The 17,645-nt window shown below is 45.9% G+C and overlaps 2 protein-coding genes across 2 annotated transcripts in view; one reads left to right on the top strand and one right to left on the bottom strand.

Annotated features, from left to right (window-relative positions):
* Positions 1-17,645, top strand: part of LOC110539068 (NLR family CARD domain-containing protein 3) — a 1,005,455-nt gene that overhangs the window by 75,343 nt on the left and 912,467 nt on the right. The window lies entirely within an intron of this gene.
* LOC110538858 (chloride channel 7) overlaps positions 9,843-17,645 on the bottom strand; it is a 60,441-nt gene continuing 52,638 nt past the window's right edge. Inside the window, exons 19-25 of the mRNA XM_036939586.1 lie at positions 16,808-16,935; positions 14,373-14,458; positions 11,699-11,831; positions 11,470-11,529; positions 11,152-11,328; positions 10,393-10,473; positions 9,843-9,961 (exon numbers count right to left, since the gene is read on the bottom strand). Coding sequence (XP_036795481.1) covers positions 9,875-9,961; positions 10,393-10,473; positions 11,152-11,328; positions 11,470-11,529; positions 11,699-11,831; positions 14,373-14,458; positions 16,808-16,935 — 752 coding nt within the window. The 3' untranslated portion in view covers positions 9,843-9,874. The remainder of the gene's footprint in view (positions 9,962-10,392; positions 10,474-11,151; positions 11,329-11,469; positions 11,530-11,698; positions 11,832-14,372; positions 14,459-16,807; positions 16,936-17,645) is intronic.

Raw genomic sequence — 17,645 nt, 5'->3', positions numbered from 1 at the left:
TAATAGTGAAGACATCAAAACTATGAAATAACACATATGGAATCATATAGTAACCAACAGAAAGTGTTATTAAACAAATGGAAATATATTTTATATTTGAGATTCTTCCTTCCTTCTTTCTGCCTGGATGACATCTCTGAACTCGGCATTAGAGATGTAGAAGGGCATAGGGGTTCACACAAGTGTGCTAAAAATCTATTTAAATCACTTTGATTTAGACATTCTTTAGTAAGTACTACTTAAAAGTTAAGTCTAGTTGTCTTATTTTGATTGATTTAAATAGAATATGGAGGGGGGGGGTGTTGCACAAGTCACCATTAATATCAGCACTATGTCACCATTAACATCAGCACTACGTCACCATTAACATCAGCACTACGTCACCATTAACATCAGCACTACGTCACCATTAATATCAGCACTACGTCACCATTAACATCAGCACTACGTCACCATTAATATCAGCACTACGTCACCATTAACATCAGCACTACGTCACCATTAACATCAGCACTACGTCACCATTAACATCAGCACTACGTCACCATTAAAATCAGCACTACGTCACCATTAATATCAGCACTACGTCACCATTAATATCAGCACTACGGCACCATTAATATCAGCACTACGTCACCATTAATATCAGCACTACGTCACCATTAATATCAGCACTACGTCACCATTAATATCAGCACTACGTCACCATTAATATCAGCACTACGTCACCATTAATATCAGCACTACGTCACCATTAATATCAGCACTACGTCACCATTAATATCAGCACTACGTCACCATTAATATCAGCACTACGTCACCATTAATATCAGCACTACGTCACCATTAATATCAGCACTACGTCACCATTAATATCAGCACTACGTCACCATTAATATCAGCACTACGTCACCATTAACATCAGCACTACGTCACCATTAACATCAGCACTACGTCACCATTAACATCAGCACTACGTCACCATTAACATCAGCACTACGTCACCATTAATATCAGCACTATGTCACCATTAATATCAGCACTACGTCACCATTAATATCAGCACTACGTCACCATTAATATCAGCACTATGTCACCATTAATATCAGCACTACGTCACCATTAATATCAGCACTACGTCACCATTAATATCAGCACTACGTCACCATTAATATCAGCACTACGTCACCATTAATATCAGCACTATGTCACCATTAATATCAGCACTACGTCACCATTAATATCAGCACTACGTCACCATTAATATCAGCACTACGTCACCATTAATATCAGCACTACGTCACCATTAATATCAGCACTACGTCACCATTAATATCAGCACTACGTCACCATTAATATCAGCACTACGACACCATTAATATCAGCACTACGTCACCATTAATATCAGCACTACGTCACCATTAATATCAGCACTACGTCACCATTAATATCAGCACTACGTCACCATTAATATCAGCACTACCTCACCATTAATATCAGCACTACGTCACCATTAATATCAGCACTACGTCACCATTAATATCAGCACTATGTCACTATTAATATCAGCACTACGACACCATTAATATCAGCACTACGTCACCATTAATATCAGCACTATGTCACCATTAATATCAGCACTACGTCACCATTAATATCAGCACTATGTCACCATTAATATCAGCACTACGGCACCATTAATATCAGCACTATGTCACCATTAATATCAGCACTACGTCACCATTAATATCAGCACTACGTCACCATTAATATCAGCACTACGTCACCATTAATATCAGCACTACGGCACCATTAATATCAGCACTACGGCACCATTAATATCAGCACTACGTCACCATTAATATCAGCACTACGGCACCATTCATATCAGCACTATGTCACCATTAATATCAGCACTACGTCACCATTAATATCAGCACTATGTCACCATTAATATCAGCACTACGTCACCATTAATATCAGCACTACGTCACCATTAATATCAGCACTACGTCACCATTAATATCAGCACTATGTCACCATTAATATCAGCACTATGTCACCATTAATATCATCACTACGTCACCATTAATATCATCACTACGTCACCATTAATATCAGCACTACGTCACCATTAATATCATCACTACGTCACCATTAATATCATCACTACGTCACCATTAATATCAGCACTACGTCACCATTAATATCAGCACTACGTCACCATTAATATCAGCACTACGTCACCATTAATATCAGCACTACGTCACCATTAATATCATCACTACGTCACCATTAATATCAGCACTACGTCACCATTAATATCAGCACTACGTCACCATTAATATCAGCACTACGTCACCATTAATATCAGCACTACGTCACCATTAATATCAGCACTACGGCACCATTAATATCAGCACTACGTCACCATTAATATCAGCACTACGTCACCATTAATATCAGCACTACGTCACCATTAATATCAGCACTACGGCACCATTAATATCAGCACTACGTCACCATTAATATCAGCACTACGTCACCATTAATATCAGCACTACGTCACCATTAATATCAGCACTACGTCACCATTAATATCAGCACTACGTCACCATTAATATCAGCACTACGTCACCATTAATATAAGCACTACGTCACCATTAATATCAGCACTACGTCACCATTAATATCAGCACTACGGCACCATTAATATCAGCACTACGTCACCATTAATATCAGCACTACGTCACCATTAATATCAGCACTACGTCACCATTAATATCAGCACTACGTCACCATTAATATCAGCACTACGGCACCATTAATATCAGCACTACGTCACCATTAATATCAGCACTACGTCACCATTAATATAAGCACTACGTCACCATTAATATCAGCACTACGTCACCATTAATATCAGCACTACGTCACCATTAATATCAGCACTACGGCACCATTAATATCAGCACTACGTCACCATTAATATCAGCACTACGTCACCATTAATATCAGCACTACGGCACCATTAATATCAGCACTACGTCACCATTAATATAAGCACTACGTCACCATTAATATCAGCACTACGTCACCATTAATATCAGCACTACGTCACCATTAATATCAGCACTACGTCACCATTAATATCAGCACTACGTCACCATTAATATCAGCACTACGTCACCATTAATATCAGCACTAGCCATTCTGCCAGCCCCTTGATTCATAGTGCAGTATAAAATGCTTTTGTCATCCGTTCTGCCTTGGTGTCTTAACCACATGGAGTAATGGTGTAACCAAGAGAAAGTGGAGGGAGAACGAGAGTCAGAGATTCACTAACATGTGTAACCAAGAGAAAGTAGAGGGAGAACGAGAGTCAGAGATTCACTAACATATGTAACCAAGAGAAAGTGGAGGGAGGGAGAACGAGAGTCAGAGATTCACTAACATGTGTAACCAAGAGAAAGTAGAGGGAGAACGAGAGTCAGAGATTCACTAACATGTGTAACCAAGAGAAAGTAGAGGGAGAACGAGAGTCAGAGATTCACTAACATGTGTAACCAAGAGAAAGTAGAGGGAGAACGAGAGTCAGAGATTCACTAACATATGTAACCAAGAGAAAGTAGAGGGAGAACGAGAGTCAGAGATTCACTAACATGTGTAACCAAGAGAAAGTGGAGGGAGAATGAGAGTCAGAGATTCACTAACATGTGTAACCAAGAGAAAGTAGAGGGAGAACGAGAGTCAGAGATTCACTAACATGACAGTGTGCAGTAAATCACCTGCTGTGTCCAACATGTAGAATTGTCAAGACAATTTATACAAAAACAGGGGGGCCAATATTCGTTGGTCAGAGGCGACAGGGCTCATCACAGTTGTCCTGCGACTCACAGCGGTCAGAGGCGACAGGACGGACACCCGCTGCTCATCACAGTTCTCCTGCGACTCACAGCGGTCAGAGGCGACAGGACGGACACCCGCTGCTCATCACAGTTGTCCTGCGACTCACAGCGGTCAGAGGCGACAGGACGGGACACCCGCTGCTCATCACAGTTGTCCTGCGACTCACAGCGGTCAGAGGCGACAGGACGGGACACCCGCTGCTCATCACAGTTGTCCTGCGACTCACAGCGGTCAGAGGCGACAGGACGGGACACCTGCTGCTCATCACAGTTGTCCTGCGACTCACAGCGGTCAGAGGCGACAGGACGGGACACCCGCTGCTCATCACAGTTGTCCTGCGACTCACAGCGGTCAGAGGCGACAGGACGGGACACCCGCTGCTCATCACAGTTGTCCTGCGACTCACAGCGGTCAGAGGCGACAGGACGGGACACCCGCTGCTCATCACAGTTGTCCTGCGACTCACAGCGGTCAGAGGCGACAGGACGGACACCCGCTGCTCATCACAGTTGTCCTGCGACTCACAGCGGTCAGAGGCGACAGGACGGGACACCCGCTGCTCATCACAGTTGTCCTGCGACTCACAGCGGTCAGAGGCGACAGGACGGACACCCGCTGCTCATCACAGTTGTCCTGCGACTCACAGCGGTCAGAGGCGACAGGACGGACACCCGCTGCTCATCACAGTTGTCCTGCGACTCACAGCGGTCAGAGGCGACAGGACGGGACACCCGCTGCTCATCACAGTTGTCCTGCGACTCACAGCGGTCAGAGGCGACAGGACGGGACACCCGCTGCTCATCACAGTTGTCCTGCGACTCACAGCGGTCCGTGTTCTCTTTAACAGACAACATGACTCAGATATTAATACATCACTTTATTCGTTCACACAACAGGGGGTTTTCAAATAGTTATAAAACAGGATCATCTTTACTGAACATCTAGAACTGTACAAAACACACAAAACTAAACAAAGCAACAGACAGTAAACATATGTTCCAACTGGCACCCTATTCCCTACATAGTGCACTACTTCTGATCAGAGCCCTACATAGGGAATAGGGTGCCAGAGCTCTAGAACCCTCTACTCCCTACATAGTGCACTACTTCTGATCAGAGCCCTACATAGGGAATAGGGTGCCAGAGCTCTATAACACCCTATTCCCTACATAGTGCACTACTTCTGATCAGAGCCCTACATAGGGAATAGGGTGCCAGAGCTCTATAACACCCTATTCCCTACATAGTGCACTACTTCTGATCAGAGCCCTACATAGGGAATAGGGTGCCAGAGCTCTATAACACCCTATTCCCTACATAGTGCACTACTTCTGATCAGAGCCCTACATAGGGAATAGGGTGCCAGAGCTTTATAACACCCTATTCCTTACATAGTGCACTACTTCTGATCAGAGCCCTACATAGGGAATAGGGTGCCAGAGCTCTATAACACCCTATTCTCTACATAGTGCACTACTTCTGATCAGAGCCCTACATAGGGAATAGGGGGCCGTTTCAGATGCAGACTAAATCATCCAGTGACCGAAGACAAAGTGTCAAAACAAACAGAGGATTGAAAGAAGAAAAACAGATTTTAAATCATGTCAGAAAAATATCTAGAAAAAACAAGTTAATTTGTTGATTCCACATGATCATCTGAGGGTTTGGAGTCAAACCAGGGGGTCCAATCTGACCCTACAGCTGTTTGGAGTCAAACCAGGGGGTCCAATCTGACCCTACAGCTGTTTGGAGTCAAACCAGGGGGTCCGATCTGACCCTACAGCTGTTTGGAGTCAAACCAGGGGGTCCAATCTGACCCTACAGCTGTTTGGAGTCAAACCAGGGGGTCCAATCTGACCCTATAGCTGTTTGGAGTCAAACCAGGGGGTCCAATCTGACCCTACAGCTGTTTAGAGTCAAACCAGGGGGTCCGATCTGACCCTACAGCTGTTTGGAGTCAAACCAGGGGGTCCAATCTGACCCTACAGCTGTTTGGAGTCCAACCAGGGGGTCCAATCTGACCCTACAGCTGTTTGGAGTCAAACCAGGGGGTCCAATCTGACCCTACAGCTGTTTGGAGTCAAACCAGGGGGTCCAATCTGACCCTACAGCTGTTTGGAGTCAAACCAGGGGGTCCAATCTGACCCTACAGCTGTTTGGAGTCAAACCAGGGGGTCCAATCTGACCCTACAGCTGTTTGGAGTCAAACCAGGGGGTCCAATCTGACCCTACAGCTGCAGGTTTCTGCTCCGACTCAACAGTAACAACTCATTCATCTAAATCAACGTCTTTATTACAGAACCTCTTATCAATCATTATTTATTTATGTCAGAGCGATCAGTTGAGTCCGGTTCTGGTAGCGCTTGGTTGGAACTAAAGCCGACGCTAACAGCAGGTGGACCTGACGACACAAACTGAATCCCTCCTTCTGTTTTACGTTCGCTACTTACTTCAGTCTGAGACTGACATCGCTGAAGTCGGTTTGTGGTGATGTCAAAATGAGGGCTGTTGTACAAAAACAAAGTGGTCATCAGCGATTGGATCATCTCTAACCAATCAGAGCATCAAAATGAAGTCGTCATCAGCGATTGGATCATCTCTAACCAATCAGAGTATCAAAACGAAGTCGTCATCAGCGATTGGATCATCTCTAACCAATCAGAGTATCAAAACGAAGTCGTCATCAGCGATTGGATCATCTCTAACCAATCAGAGTATCAAAACGAAGTCGTCATCAGCGATTGGATCATCTCTAACCAATCAGAGTATCAAAACGAAGTCGTCATCAGCGATTGGATCATCTCTAACCAATCAGAGTATCAAAACGAAGTCGTCATCAGCGATTGGATCATCTGTAACCAATCAGAGCATCAAAATGAAGCTACAGCCCCAGGTGTTCCGGCTCTGGTCCCAGAAACCAACGGGTTGGACCAATCAGACGGTCTAGTATGGATTTCCATTCTAGAAATCGTCGGGTTGCTAGGCGATACAGCAGACCTTTTTGTAGAGACGATTAGTCATCCCTGTTGGAAATGATCCAGCCGGGTTGCCAGGTTACACCAGCCCGTCTCCAGCTTCTACACAGACAGTCACAACAAACATATCTGGCATCCTGGCTAGTAAAGACTGACACACCAACTGAAATACAAACAGACCATCTGTATACCAAATGACACCCTACTCCCTATATAGTGCACTACTTTAGACCAGAGCCCCATGGCACCCTACTCCCTATATAGTGCACTACTTTAGACCAGAGCCCCATGGCACCCTACTCCCTATATAGTGCACTACTTTAGACCAGAGATCTATGGCACCCTATTCCCTATATAGTGCACTACTTTAGACCAGAGATCTATGGCACCCAACTCCCTATATAGTGCACTACTTTAGACCAGAGCCCCATGGCACCCTACTCCCTATATAGTGCACTACTTTAGACCAGAGCCCTATGGCACCCAACTCCCTATATAGTGCACTACTTTAGACCAGAGCCCCATGGCACCCTATTCCCTATATAGTGCACTACTTTAGACCAGAGCCCACCCTGTCTGCATGTTGTCATTCAGATGGACTTATGTTTTCACATCAGGGAAACACAGCATTGATTTTTACATTGACAATGTAAATGTCTATGTTTCTATAAGGAGGTCAGAGTGCAAAACATCTAGAGAGAAATAAATACTTGTGTCCCAAATGGCACCTTATGAGAGAGAGAGAGAGACAGACCGAGAGAGAGACAGACAGACAGACAGACAGACAGACAGACAGACCGAGAGGGAGAGAGACAGACAGACAGACAGACAGACAGACAGACAGACAGACAGACAGACAGACAGACCGAGAGGGAGAGAGACAGACAGACAGACCGAGAGGGAGAGATACAGACAGACAGACAGACAGAGAGGGAGAGAGACAGACAGACAGACCGAGAGGGAGAGAGACAGACAGACAGACAGACAGACAGACAGACAGACAGACAGACAGACAGACAGACCGAGAGGGAGAGAGACAGACAGACAGACAGACAGACAGACAGACCGAGGGAGAGAGACAGACAGACAGACAGACCGAGAGACAGACAGACAGACCGAGAGGGAGAGAGACAGACAGACAGACCGAGAGGGAGAGAGACAGACAGACAGACCGAGAGGGAGAGAGACAGACAGACAGACCGAGAGAGAGACAGAGAGAGAGATATAGTGAACTATATTAGGTTCCATCTAGAACACAAGCAGAGTTCTGGGTAGGTAACGTAACATCCCTATACAGGCAGTAGTATATAATGAGGGTATGATTTTCCATATCGTAAAATGTTTAAAATAATAATAATAATTTGAAATAGTGTCTTTGTGTGCACTTCTGGTAGTACCGTACGCCCCAGTATGGTACAGAAACAGTATGGAAGTGTGGGTAGCGCCCAACCCGAGCCCAGAGGTTTCCCTGGTTAGGTTATGTCAGGAGAAACCCCTGGCCATGTACATGTTGTATACACTGTCATAAATACCTTCATTTCAATCCCACAACCACTGTGTCCTGCTAGGAAAGCTACAGACCTCAACACCCCCCCCCCCCCCCCCCCCTAGTGAACGCAGACGATCACTGCAGTCCAACTGTTACCAGGAGTGATCAATGAATCACAATTCATTTCTATTCATTTCAATCCCACAACCACCGTGTCCTGCTAGGAAAGCTACAGACCTCAACAACACCCCCTAGTGGACGCAGACGATCACTGCAGTCCAACTGTTACCAGGAGCGAACAATGAATCACAATTCATTTCTATTCATTTCAATACATTCATTCTAATTCCACGTTGGGAAACCTCAGCAAAAATACAAAACATACCTGCATACTTCTGACCTCGTGTCATTTCCTACTGAATGAAGTCTCCAAACAGAAAACATGAGTAAAAGGTCTGTGTAGTCTGTAGCTCAGCAGCCTCTCCCAGTGGGTCGACAGACAGACTACTTTAAAACAAGTCCAGAATAAATAAAAGATTCCTTCTTCTCCTTCGTTTCACACAGTGCAAATCAGATTTATCAGCAGGCTTATTAACGTGTTGGGTCAGGGAGAGTCTTCATTAAAGCGCCAACGGGTATGATGCATTATAGCGCATCTATAGGAGCCCTTATAATGAATTATAGCGCATCTATAGGAGCCCTTATAATGAATTATAGCGCATCTATAGGAGCCCTTATAATGCATTATAGCGCATCTATAGGAGCCCTTATAATGCATTATAGCGCATATATAGGAGCCCTTATAATGCATTATAGCGCATATATAGGAGCCCTTATAATGCTTTGTAAACTCATGACGTCATAATGGCTTTCGATAAGGCCACTTATCAACAGACTCAAAACGGATGTCAGAAACGAGTCAGGATCATTATAAAACCACAGAAAGACAAGTCTTATAAAGAATTATGTCTGCATTATAGCCTTGTTGAGAGAGAGAGAGAGAGAGAGAGAGAGAGAGAGAGAGAGAGAGAGAGAGAGAGAGAGAGAGAGAGAGAGAGAGAGAGAGAGAGAGAGAGAGAGAGAGAGAGAGAGAGAGAGACAAAGGGAGAGACAGAGAGAGAGAGACAGAGAGACAGAGAGACAGAGGGAGAGAGAGACAAAGGGAGAGAGAGACAAAGAGAGAGGGAGACAAAGAGAGAGGGAGACAAAGAGAGAGGGAGACAAAGAGAGAGGGAGACAAAGAGAGAGGGAGAGACAGAGAGAAAGAGAAAGAGAGGGAGAGAGAGAGACAGAGAGACAGAGAGAGAGGCTGTAGTTGTTATGCTGTTATGGTGAAAGTCAGACGGACTGTTTTGGCATCGGTGATTGACAAGGACCTCTAACCTCTAACCCCGGGAGTATCAGAATGCATAGATTGGGGGGTCTCACAGGTAACTAGGCAACAGGTGACCAGTGTAGTCTCTTGTGTGTGTGGGTGGTAGTAATAATAGTAGGATGTGCATCATGTCTGAGCCAGTTGCATCTCCTCCAGTCCGTGTTTCCCCAGGTGGTAGCGAGCCAAGTCCTTCCTGGTCACCAGACCTACAACCTGTAGAGAGAAGAGACAGGTTATAACAGACCTACAACCTGTAGAGAGAAGAGACAGGTTATAACAGACCAACAACCTATCGAGAGAAGAGACAGGTTATACCAGACCTACAACCTATAGATAGAAGAGACAGGTTACACATCATCAGAGAACAGGGACTGGTCCCAGGTGGTATAAGGACACTATATAGGGAATAGGACATTATCATCATCATTAGAGAACAGGGACTGGTCCCAGGTGGTTTAAGGACACTATATAGGGAATAGGACATCATTTGTAGAAAAATTAATTCTGAACAAAATATTGAATATATGCTATTAACACATAGAACATCTATATAGTTGAACCTATACACACCAGATCATATATATATACATATATTATCACACACACGCAGTACTGTAGGTGTACACACACACACAGTAACTCACCCTGTTCTCGCTGTCCACTACGACCAGGTGCCTGAGACCCAGAGCTCTGAACAACTTAAACACACGAGGAAGAGACGTCTCCTGTTGGGGGAGAGAGAGAGAGAGAGGGGGTGTGTACTCTGCGTGTGTGGTCCCTGTAAGGTCCCTCGGTGAATTACAAACACAGATTCAACCATAAAGACCAGGGAGGTTTTCCACTGCCTCACAAAGGGCTCCTATTGGTCGACAGGGTTGGTAGGTTACTTTCTAAATGTGTTACTCCACAAACCCTAGATGGGTCAACATTTTAAAAGCAGACAGTGAATATCCCTTTGAACATGGTGAAGTTATAAATTACACTTTGGATGGTGTATCAATAAACCCAGTCACTACAAATACACAGGAATCCTTCCTAACTCAGTTGCCGGAGAGGAAGGAAACCACTCAGGGATTTCACCATGAGGCCAATGTTTACTTAAAAACAGTTACAGAGTTTAATGGCTGTGACAGGAGAAAACTGAGGATGGATCAACAACATTATAGTTACTCCACAATACTAACCTACTTGACAGAGTTTAATGGCTGTGATAGGAGAACACTGAGGATGGAGCAACTACATAGTAGTTACTCCACAACACTAACCTAACTGACAGAGTTTAATGGCTGTGATAGGAGATAACATTGTAGTTTTCACTTTGTCATTATGTGGTGTTGTGTGTAAATGTGTGTAACAAAATGTGGAATTCACCAAGGAGTCCTTTCTGAAGGCACAGTATATACCTGTGGTACGGTGTAGGGTGTAGGGTTCATGAACTCTGTCAGGTCCATCATGCACTCCCTCTCATCCTGGGAGACGTGGATACTCTGGATGGGGGGGAAGCGAGGGTAGGCATCCCTAAAGTCCTTCAGCTGTAGCTTCCTCTGGGTCAACCTGGACCGAGCCAGCTCTACAAACACCTGGACAGAGAGAGAGGAGAGAGAGAGAGAATGTGAGAGAGATTAATACAGAGACAGGACAGACAGAAAGGACAGACAGACAGGACAGACAGACAGGACAGACAGACAGACAGACAGACAGACACCTACAGCTTCTCTCACCTTGTGTTTGAGCAGAACAATGAGCTGAGAACGAAGGATGAGTCCACAGATCTTCCCCAGCTGAGGAGAGGATGAAGGGATGAAGGGATGAATGAAAGAGAAGACAGAAAGCAAGGATGAATGAAAGAAGGAGGAGTCAGACTGTTCAGAGATAATTAACTTTCTCAGCCAATTAGAAGTCAAGCCCAACTATAAGAAATGAATGGCCTTCGGGCGGAGCTTTCCATACATCGTCGCTAGCGGCGACCGGCACGACGACAGGGAAGCCGTTGTGATTGGTGGAGGTGTTGCTAAGGACGTCCACGATGGTGCCAACCTTTTCTATACGGTTAAAACAGGTGACTGGGGCACCCATCACCTCCCTGAGAGAGAGGAAGGATGGAGGGAGGGCCAGGTGGAGAGAGAGATGGAGGATGGAGGGAGGGCCAGGTGGAGAGAGAGGAAGGATGGAGGGAGGGCCAGGTGGAGAGAGAGATGGAGGGAGATTTAGAGAGAGAGGGGGAGATTTAGAGAGAGAGGAAGATTTAGAGAGAGAGGGGGAGATTTAGAGAGAGAGGGGGCGATTTAGAGAGAGAGGGGGCGATTTAGAGAGAGAGGGGGCGATTTAGAGAGAGAGGGGGCGATTTAGAGAGAGAGGGGGAGATTTAGAGAGGGGAAGATTTAGAGAGAGAGGGGGAGATTTAGAGAGAGGGGGAGATTTAGAGAGAGAAGGGGAGATTTAGAGAGAGGGGGAGATTTAGAGAGAGAGGGGGAGATTTAGAGAGAGAGGGGGAGATTTAGAGAGAGAGGGGAAGGATGGAGGGGGAGATTTAGAGAGAGAGAGGGAGATTTAGAGAGAGAGGGGGAGATTTAGAGAGAGAGGGGGAGGATGGAGGGTGAGATTTAGAGAGAGAGGGAGATTTAGAGAGAGAGGGGGAGATTTAGAGAGAGGGGGAGATTTAGAGAGAGATGGAGGGAGAGATTTAGAGAGAGATGGAGGGAGAGATTTAGAGAGAGAGGGGGAGATTTAGAGAGAGAGGGGGAGATTTAGAGAGAGAGGGGGAGATTTAGAGAGAGGGGGGAGATTTAGAGAGAGGGGGGAAGGATGGAGGGTGAGATTTAGAGAGAGAGGGGGAGATTTAGAGAGAGAGAGGGGGAGATTTAGAGAGAGAGGGGGAGATTTAGAGAGAGGGGGAGATTTAGAAAGAGGGGGGAGATTTAGAGAGAGGGGAAGATTTAGAGAGAGAGGGGGGAGATTTAGAGAGAGAGGGGGAGATTTAGAGAGAGAGGGGTAGATTTGGAGAGAGAGGGGGAGATTTAGAGAGAGATGGAGGGAGAGATTTAGAGAGAGAGGGAAAGGTTTAGAGAGAGAGGGGGAGATTTGGAGAGAGAGGGGGAGATTTAGAGAGAGAGGGGGAGATTTAGAGAGAGGGGAAGGATGGAGGGTGAGATTTAGAGAGAGAGTGGGAGATTTAGAGAGAGAGGGGAAGATTTAGAGAGAGGGGGAGATTTAGAGAGAGAGGGGGAGATTTAGAGAGAGAGGGGGGGAGGATGGAGGGTGAGATTTAGAGAGAGAGGGGGAGATTTAGAGAGAGGGGAAGATTTAGAGAGAGAGGGGGAGATTTAGAGAGAGAGGGGGATATTTAGAGAGAGAAGGGGAGATTTAGAGAGAGAGGGGGAGATTTAGAGAGAGATGGAGGGAGAGATTTAGAGAGAGATGGAGGGAGAGATTTAGAGAGAGGGGGAGATTTAGAGAGAGAGGGGGAGATTTAGAGAGAGGGGGGGAGATTTAGAGAGAGTGGGAGATTTAGAGAGAGAGGGAGATTTAGAGAGAGAGGGGAGATTTGGAGAGAGAGAGGGGGAGATTTAGAGAGAGATGGAGGGAGAGATTTAGAGAGAGAGGGGAAGATTTAGAGAGAGAGGGGGAGATTTAGAGAGAGAGGGGTAGATTTAGAGAGAGAGGGGGAGATTTAGAGAGAGAGGGGGAGATTTAGAGAGAGAGGGGAAGGATGGAGGGGGAGATTTAGAGAGAGAGAGGGAGATTTAGAGAGAGAGGGGGAGATTTAGAGAGAGGGGGAGGATGGAGGGTGAGATTTAGAGAGAGAGAGGGAGATTTAGAGAGAGGGGGAGATTTAGAGAGAGATGGAGGGAGAGATTTAGAGAGAGATGGAGGGAGAGATTTAGAGAGAGAGGGGGAGATTTAGAGAGAGAGGGGGAGATTTAGAGAGAGGGGGGAAGATTTAGAAAGAGGGGGAAGGATGGAGGGTGAGATTTAGAGAGAGAGGGGGAGATTTAGAGAGAGAAGTAGAGATTTAGAGAGAGGGGGGAGATTTAGAGAGAGGGGGGAGATTTAGAGAGAGGGGAAGATTTAGAGAGAGAGGGGAAGATTTAGAGAGAGAGGGGGGGATTTAGAGAGAGAGGGGGAGATTTAGAGAGAGAGGGGGAGATTTAGAGAGAGGGGGGAGATTTAGAGAGAGGGGGGAGATTTAGAGAGAGAGGGGGAGATTTAGAGAGAGAGGGGGAGATTTAGAGAGAGAGGGGGAGATTTAGAGAGAGAGGGGAAGGATGGAGGGGGAGATTTAGAGAGAGAGAGGGAGATTTAGAGAGAGAGGGGGAGATTTAGAGAGAGAGGGGGAGGATGGAGGGTGAGATTTAGAGAGAGAGAGGGAGATTTAGAGAGAGAGGGGGAGATTTAGAGAGAGAGGGGGAGATTTAGAGAGAGAGGGGGAGATTTAGAGAGAGAGGGGGAGATTTAGAGAGAGAGGGGGAGATTTAGAGAGAGGGGGGGAGATTTAGAGAGAGAGGGGGGGAGATTTAGAGAGAGGGGGAAGATTTAGAGAGAGAGAAAAAGGAGAGTAGTGAGGTCAGAGGGTCAACTGGTAGTTAAGCCAATGGGAAACGGAGAGAGTAAGAGAGTGGCTTACCTGGCTGTTAACCAGTGGGAGGTGGCAGGGGCCTCCAAGTGCAGGAAGGGAACACTCTGCAGCTTGATGTGGATGTCATACAGACCCTGAGGAACAACCAGATGGATTACTACACAGACTGAACCTCAGAACGACCCTGAGGAACAACCAGATGGATTACTACACAGACTGAACCTCAGAACGACCCTGAGGAACAACCAGATCGATTACTACACAGACAGAACCTTAGAACGACCCTGAGGAACAACCAGATCGATTACTACACAGACAGAACCTTAGAACGACCCTGAGGAACAACCAGATCGATTACTACACAGACAGAACCTCAGAACGACCAGATGGATTACTACACAGACTGAACCTCAGAACAACCAGATGGATTACTACACAGACTGAACCTCAGAACAACCAGATGGATAACTACACAGACTGAACCTCAGAACAACCAGATGGATTACTACACAGACTGAACCTCAGAACGACCCTGAGGAACAACCAGATGGATTACTACACAGACTGAACCTCAGAACGACCCTGAGGAACAACCAGATGGATTACTACACAGACTGAACCTCAGAACGACCCTGAGGAACAACCAGATGGATTACTACACAGACTGAATCCTCAGAACGACCTTGAGGAACAACCAGATGGATTACTACACAGACTGAACCTCAGAACGACCCTGAGACACAACCAGATGGATTACTACACAGACTGAATCCTCAGAACAACCCTGAGGAACAACCAGATGGATTACTACACAGACTGAATCCTCAGAACGACCAGATGGATTACTGCACAGACTGAACCTCAGAACGACCAGATGGATTACTACACAGACTGAACCTCAGAACGACCAGATGGATTACTACACAGACTGAACCTCAGAACAACCAGATGGATTACTACACAGACTGAACCTCAGAACAACCAGATGGATTACTACACAGACTGAACCTCAGAACAACCAGATGGATTACTACACAGACTGAACCTCAGAACGACCCTGAGACACAACCAGATGGATTACTACACAGACTGAACCTCAGAACGACCAGATGGATTACTACACAGACTGAACAGACTGAACGACAAACATTCAACTGAGACTTCCGTTGCCACGAGCAACACCACAGATACTGAGATGAGATGCAACACTTCAGTCTCACACAGTCTCAGTGGGCAGGGCACTCTCACACAGTCTCCCACAGTCACAGTGGGCAGGGCACTGTCCCACAGTCTCCCACAGTCTCAGTGGGCAGGGCACTGTCCCACAGTCTCCCACAGTCTCAGTGGGCAGGGCACTGTCCCACAGTCTCCCACAGTCTCAGTGGGCAGGGCACTCTCACACAGTCTCCCACAGTCTCCCACAGTCTCCCACAGTCTCAGTGGGCAGGGCACTGTCACACAGTCTCAGTGCGTGTGCATGGAGAGCTTCAGGCTGTTACTACGTGGTAGCTACGTCACCAAGACAACGGAGGAGTTTGGCCCCACCCTTCAACCCTCTTCATTGACAGGATATTGCCGTTTTGGGATTTCTAGACCAATAATAAATACTTATTGATTGTTCTAGAAAATAACTTACATCATGAGCTGATATTAATTGAACTGTTGTAACCCCATTCAGAACCAAAGGATAAGCAGTAGTCTAATATCTGTGAACAAACATTGTACATTTTTTTATATTACCTTTATTTTACTAGGCAATTCAGTTAAGAACAAATTCTTATTTTCAATGACGGCCTAGGAACAGTGGGTTGACTGCCTGTTCAGGGGCAGAACGACAGATTTGCACCTTGTCAGCTCGGGGATATGAACTTACAACCTTCCGGTTACTAGTCCAACGCTCTAACCACTAGGCTACCCTGCCGCCTCTACACTCTAACCTCTAGGATACCCTGCCACCTCTACACTCTAACCACTAGGCTACCCTGCCGCCTCTACACTCTAACCACTAGGCTACCCTGCCGCCTGTACACTAACCACTAGGCTACCCTGCCGCCTCTACACTCTAACCACTAGGCTACCCTGCCGCCTCTACACTCTAACCACTGGGCTACCCTGCCACCTCTACACTCTAACCACTAGGCTACCTGCCACTTCTACACTCTAACCACTAGGCTACCTGCCACCTCTACACTCTAACCACTAGGCTACCCTGCCACCTCTACACTCTAACCACTAGGCTACCCTGCCTCCTCTACACTCTAACCACTAGGCTACCCTGCCGCGCCCATCCTCTACATATGGTTAAAACGATCATGTTAATATCTGTGGAGGGTCACTCCTTGCATCGATAGTTGCGTCTATGAATTAAACAGTGGTAACATGTCTTCAGGCCAAGACAGTGACGGGGGAGCCTGGTTTTTGGTCCACTACGGATGGCCTCGTTAAATCAGTATAGTATATATTATATGTGCCTCAAGACTCACCTCCACAAAGTAGTCCCCTACTATCTTGGCCGTCAGCAGCACCAACATGATGGGGAGACCGTACGTCACGTTTCCTGTTGCTTCCACCATGATGACTGTTAAACTGAGAGTCATCCTCACTATGCCCCCTAGAGGAGAGGAGGAGACATTACATTACCTATTATTAATACAGTATATACAGTCGTGATGACTGTTAAACTGAGAGTCATCCTCACTATGCCCCCTAGAGGAGAGGAGGAGACATTACATTACTCATTATTAATACAGTATAAACAGTCGTGATGACTGTTAAACTGAGAGTCATCCTCACTATGCCCCCTAGAGGAGAGGAGGAGACATTACATTACCTATTATTAATACAGTATATACAGTCGTGAGAGTCATCCTCACTATGCCCCCTAGAGGAGAGGACGAGACATTACATTACTAATTATAAATACAGTATATACAGTCATGAGAGTCATCCTCACTATGCCCCCTAGAGGAGAGGAGGAGACATTACATTACTAATTATAAATACAGTATATACAGTCATGAGAGTCATCCTCACTATGCCCCCTAGAGGAGAGGAGGAGACATTACATTACTAATTATTAATACAGTATATACAGTCGTGAGAGTCATCCTCACTATGCCCCCTAGAGGAGAGGAGGAGACATTACATTACTAATTATAAATACAGTATATACAGTCATGAGAGTCATCCTCACTATGCCCCCTAGAGGAGAGGACGAGACATTACATTACTAATTATTAATACAGTATATACAGTCGTGAGAGTCATCCTCACGATGCCCCCTAGAGGAGAGGAGGAGACATTACATTACTTATTATTAAT

This window comes from Oncorhynchus mykiss, chromosome 12 (genome assembly GCF_013265735.2).
Source record: "Oncorhynchus mykiss isolate Arlee chromosome 12, USDA_OmykA_1.1, whole genome shotgun sequence".
NCBI classification, from domain to species: Eukaryota; Metazoa; Chordata; class Actinopteri; order Salmoniformes; family Salmonidae; genus Oncorhynchus; species Oncorhynchus mykiss.
The sequence above is the reverse complement of the archived record's forward strand: the minus strand, read 5'-3'. Positions and strand labels throughout refer to the sequence as shown.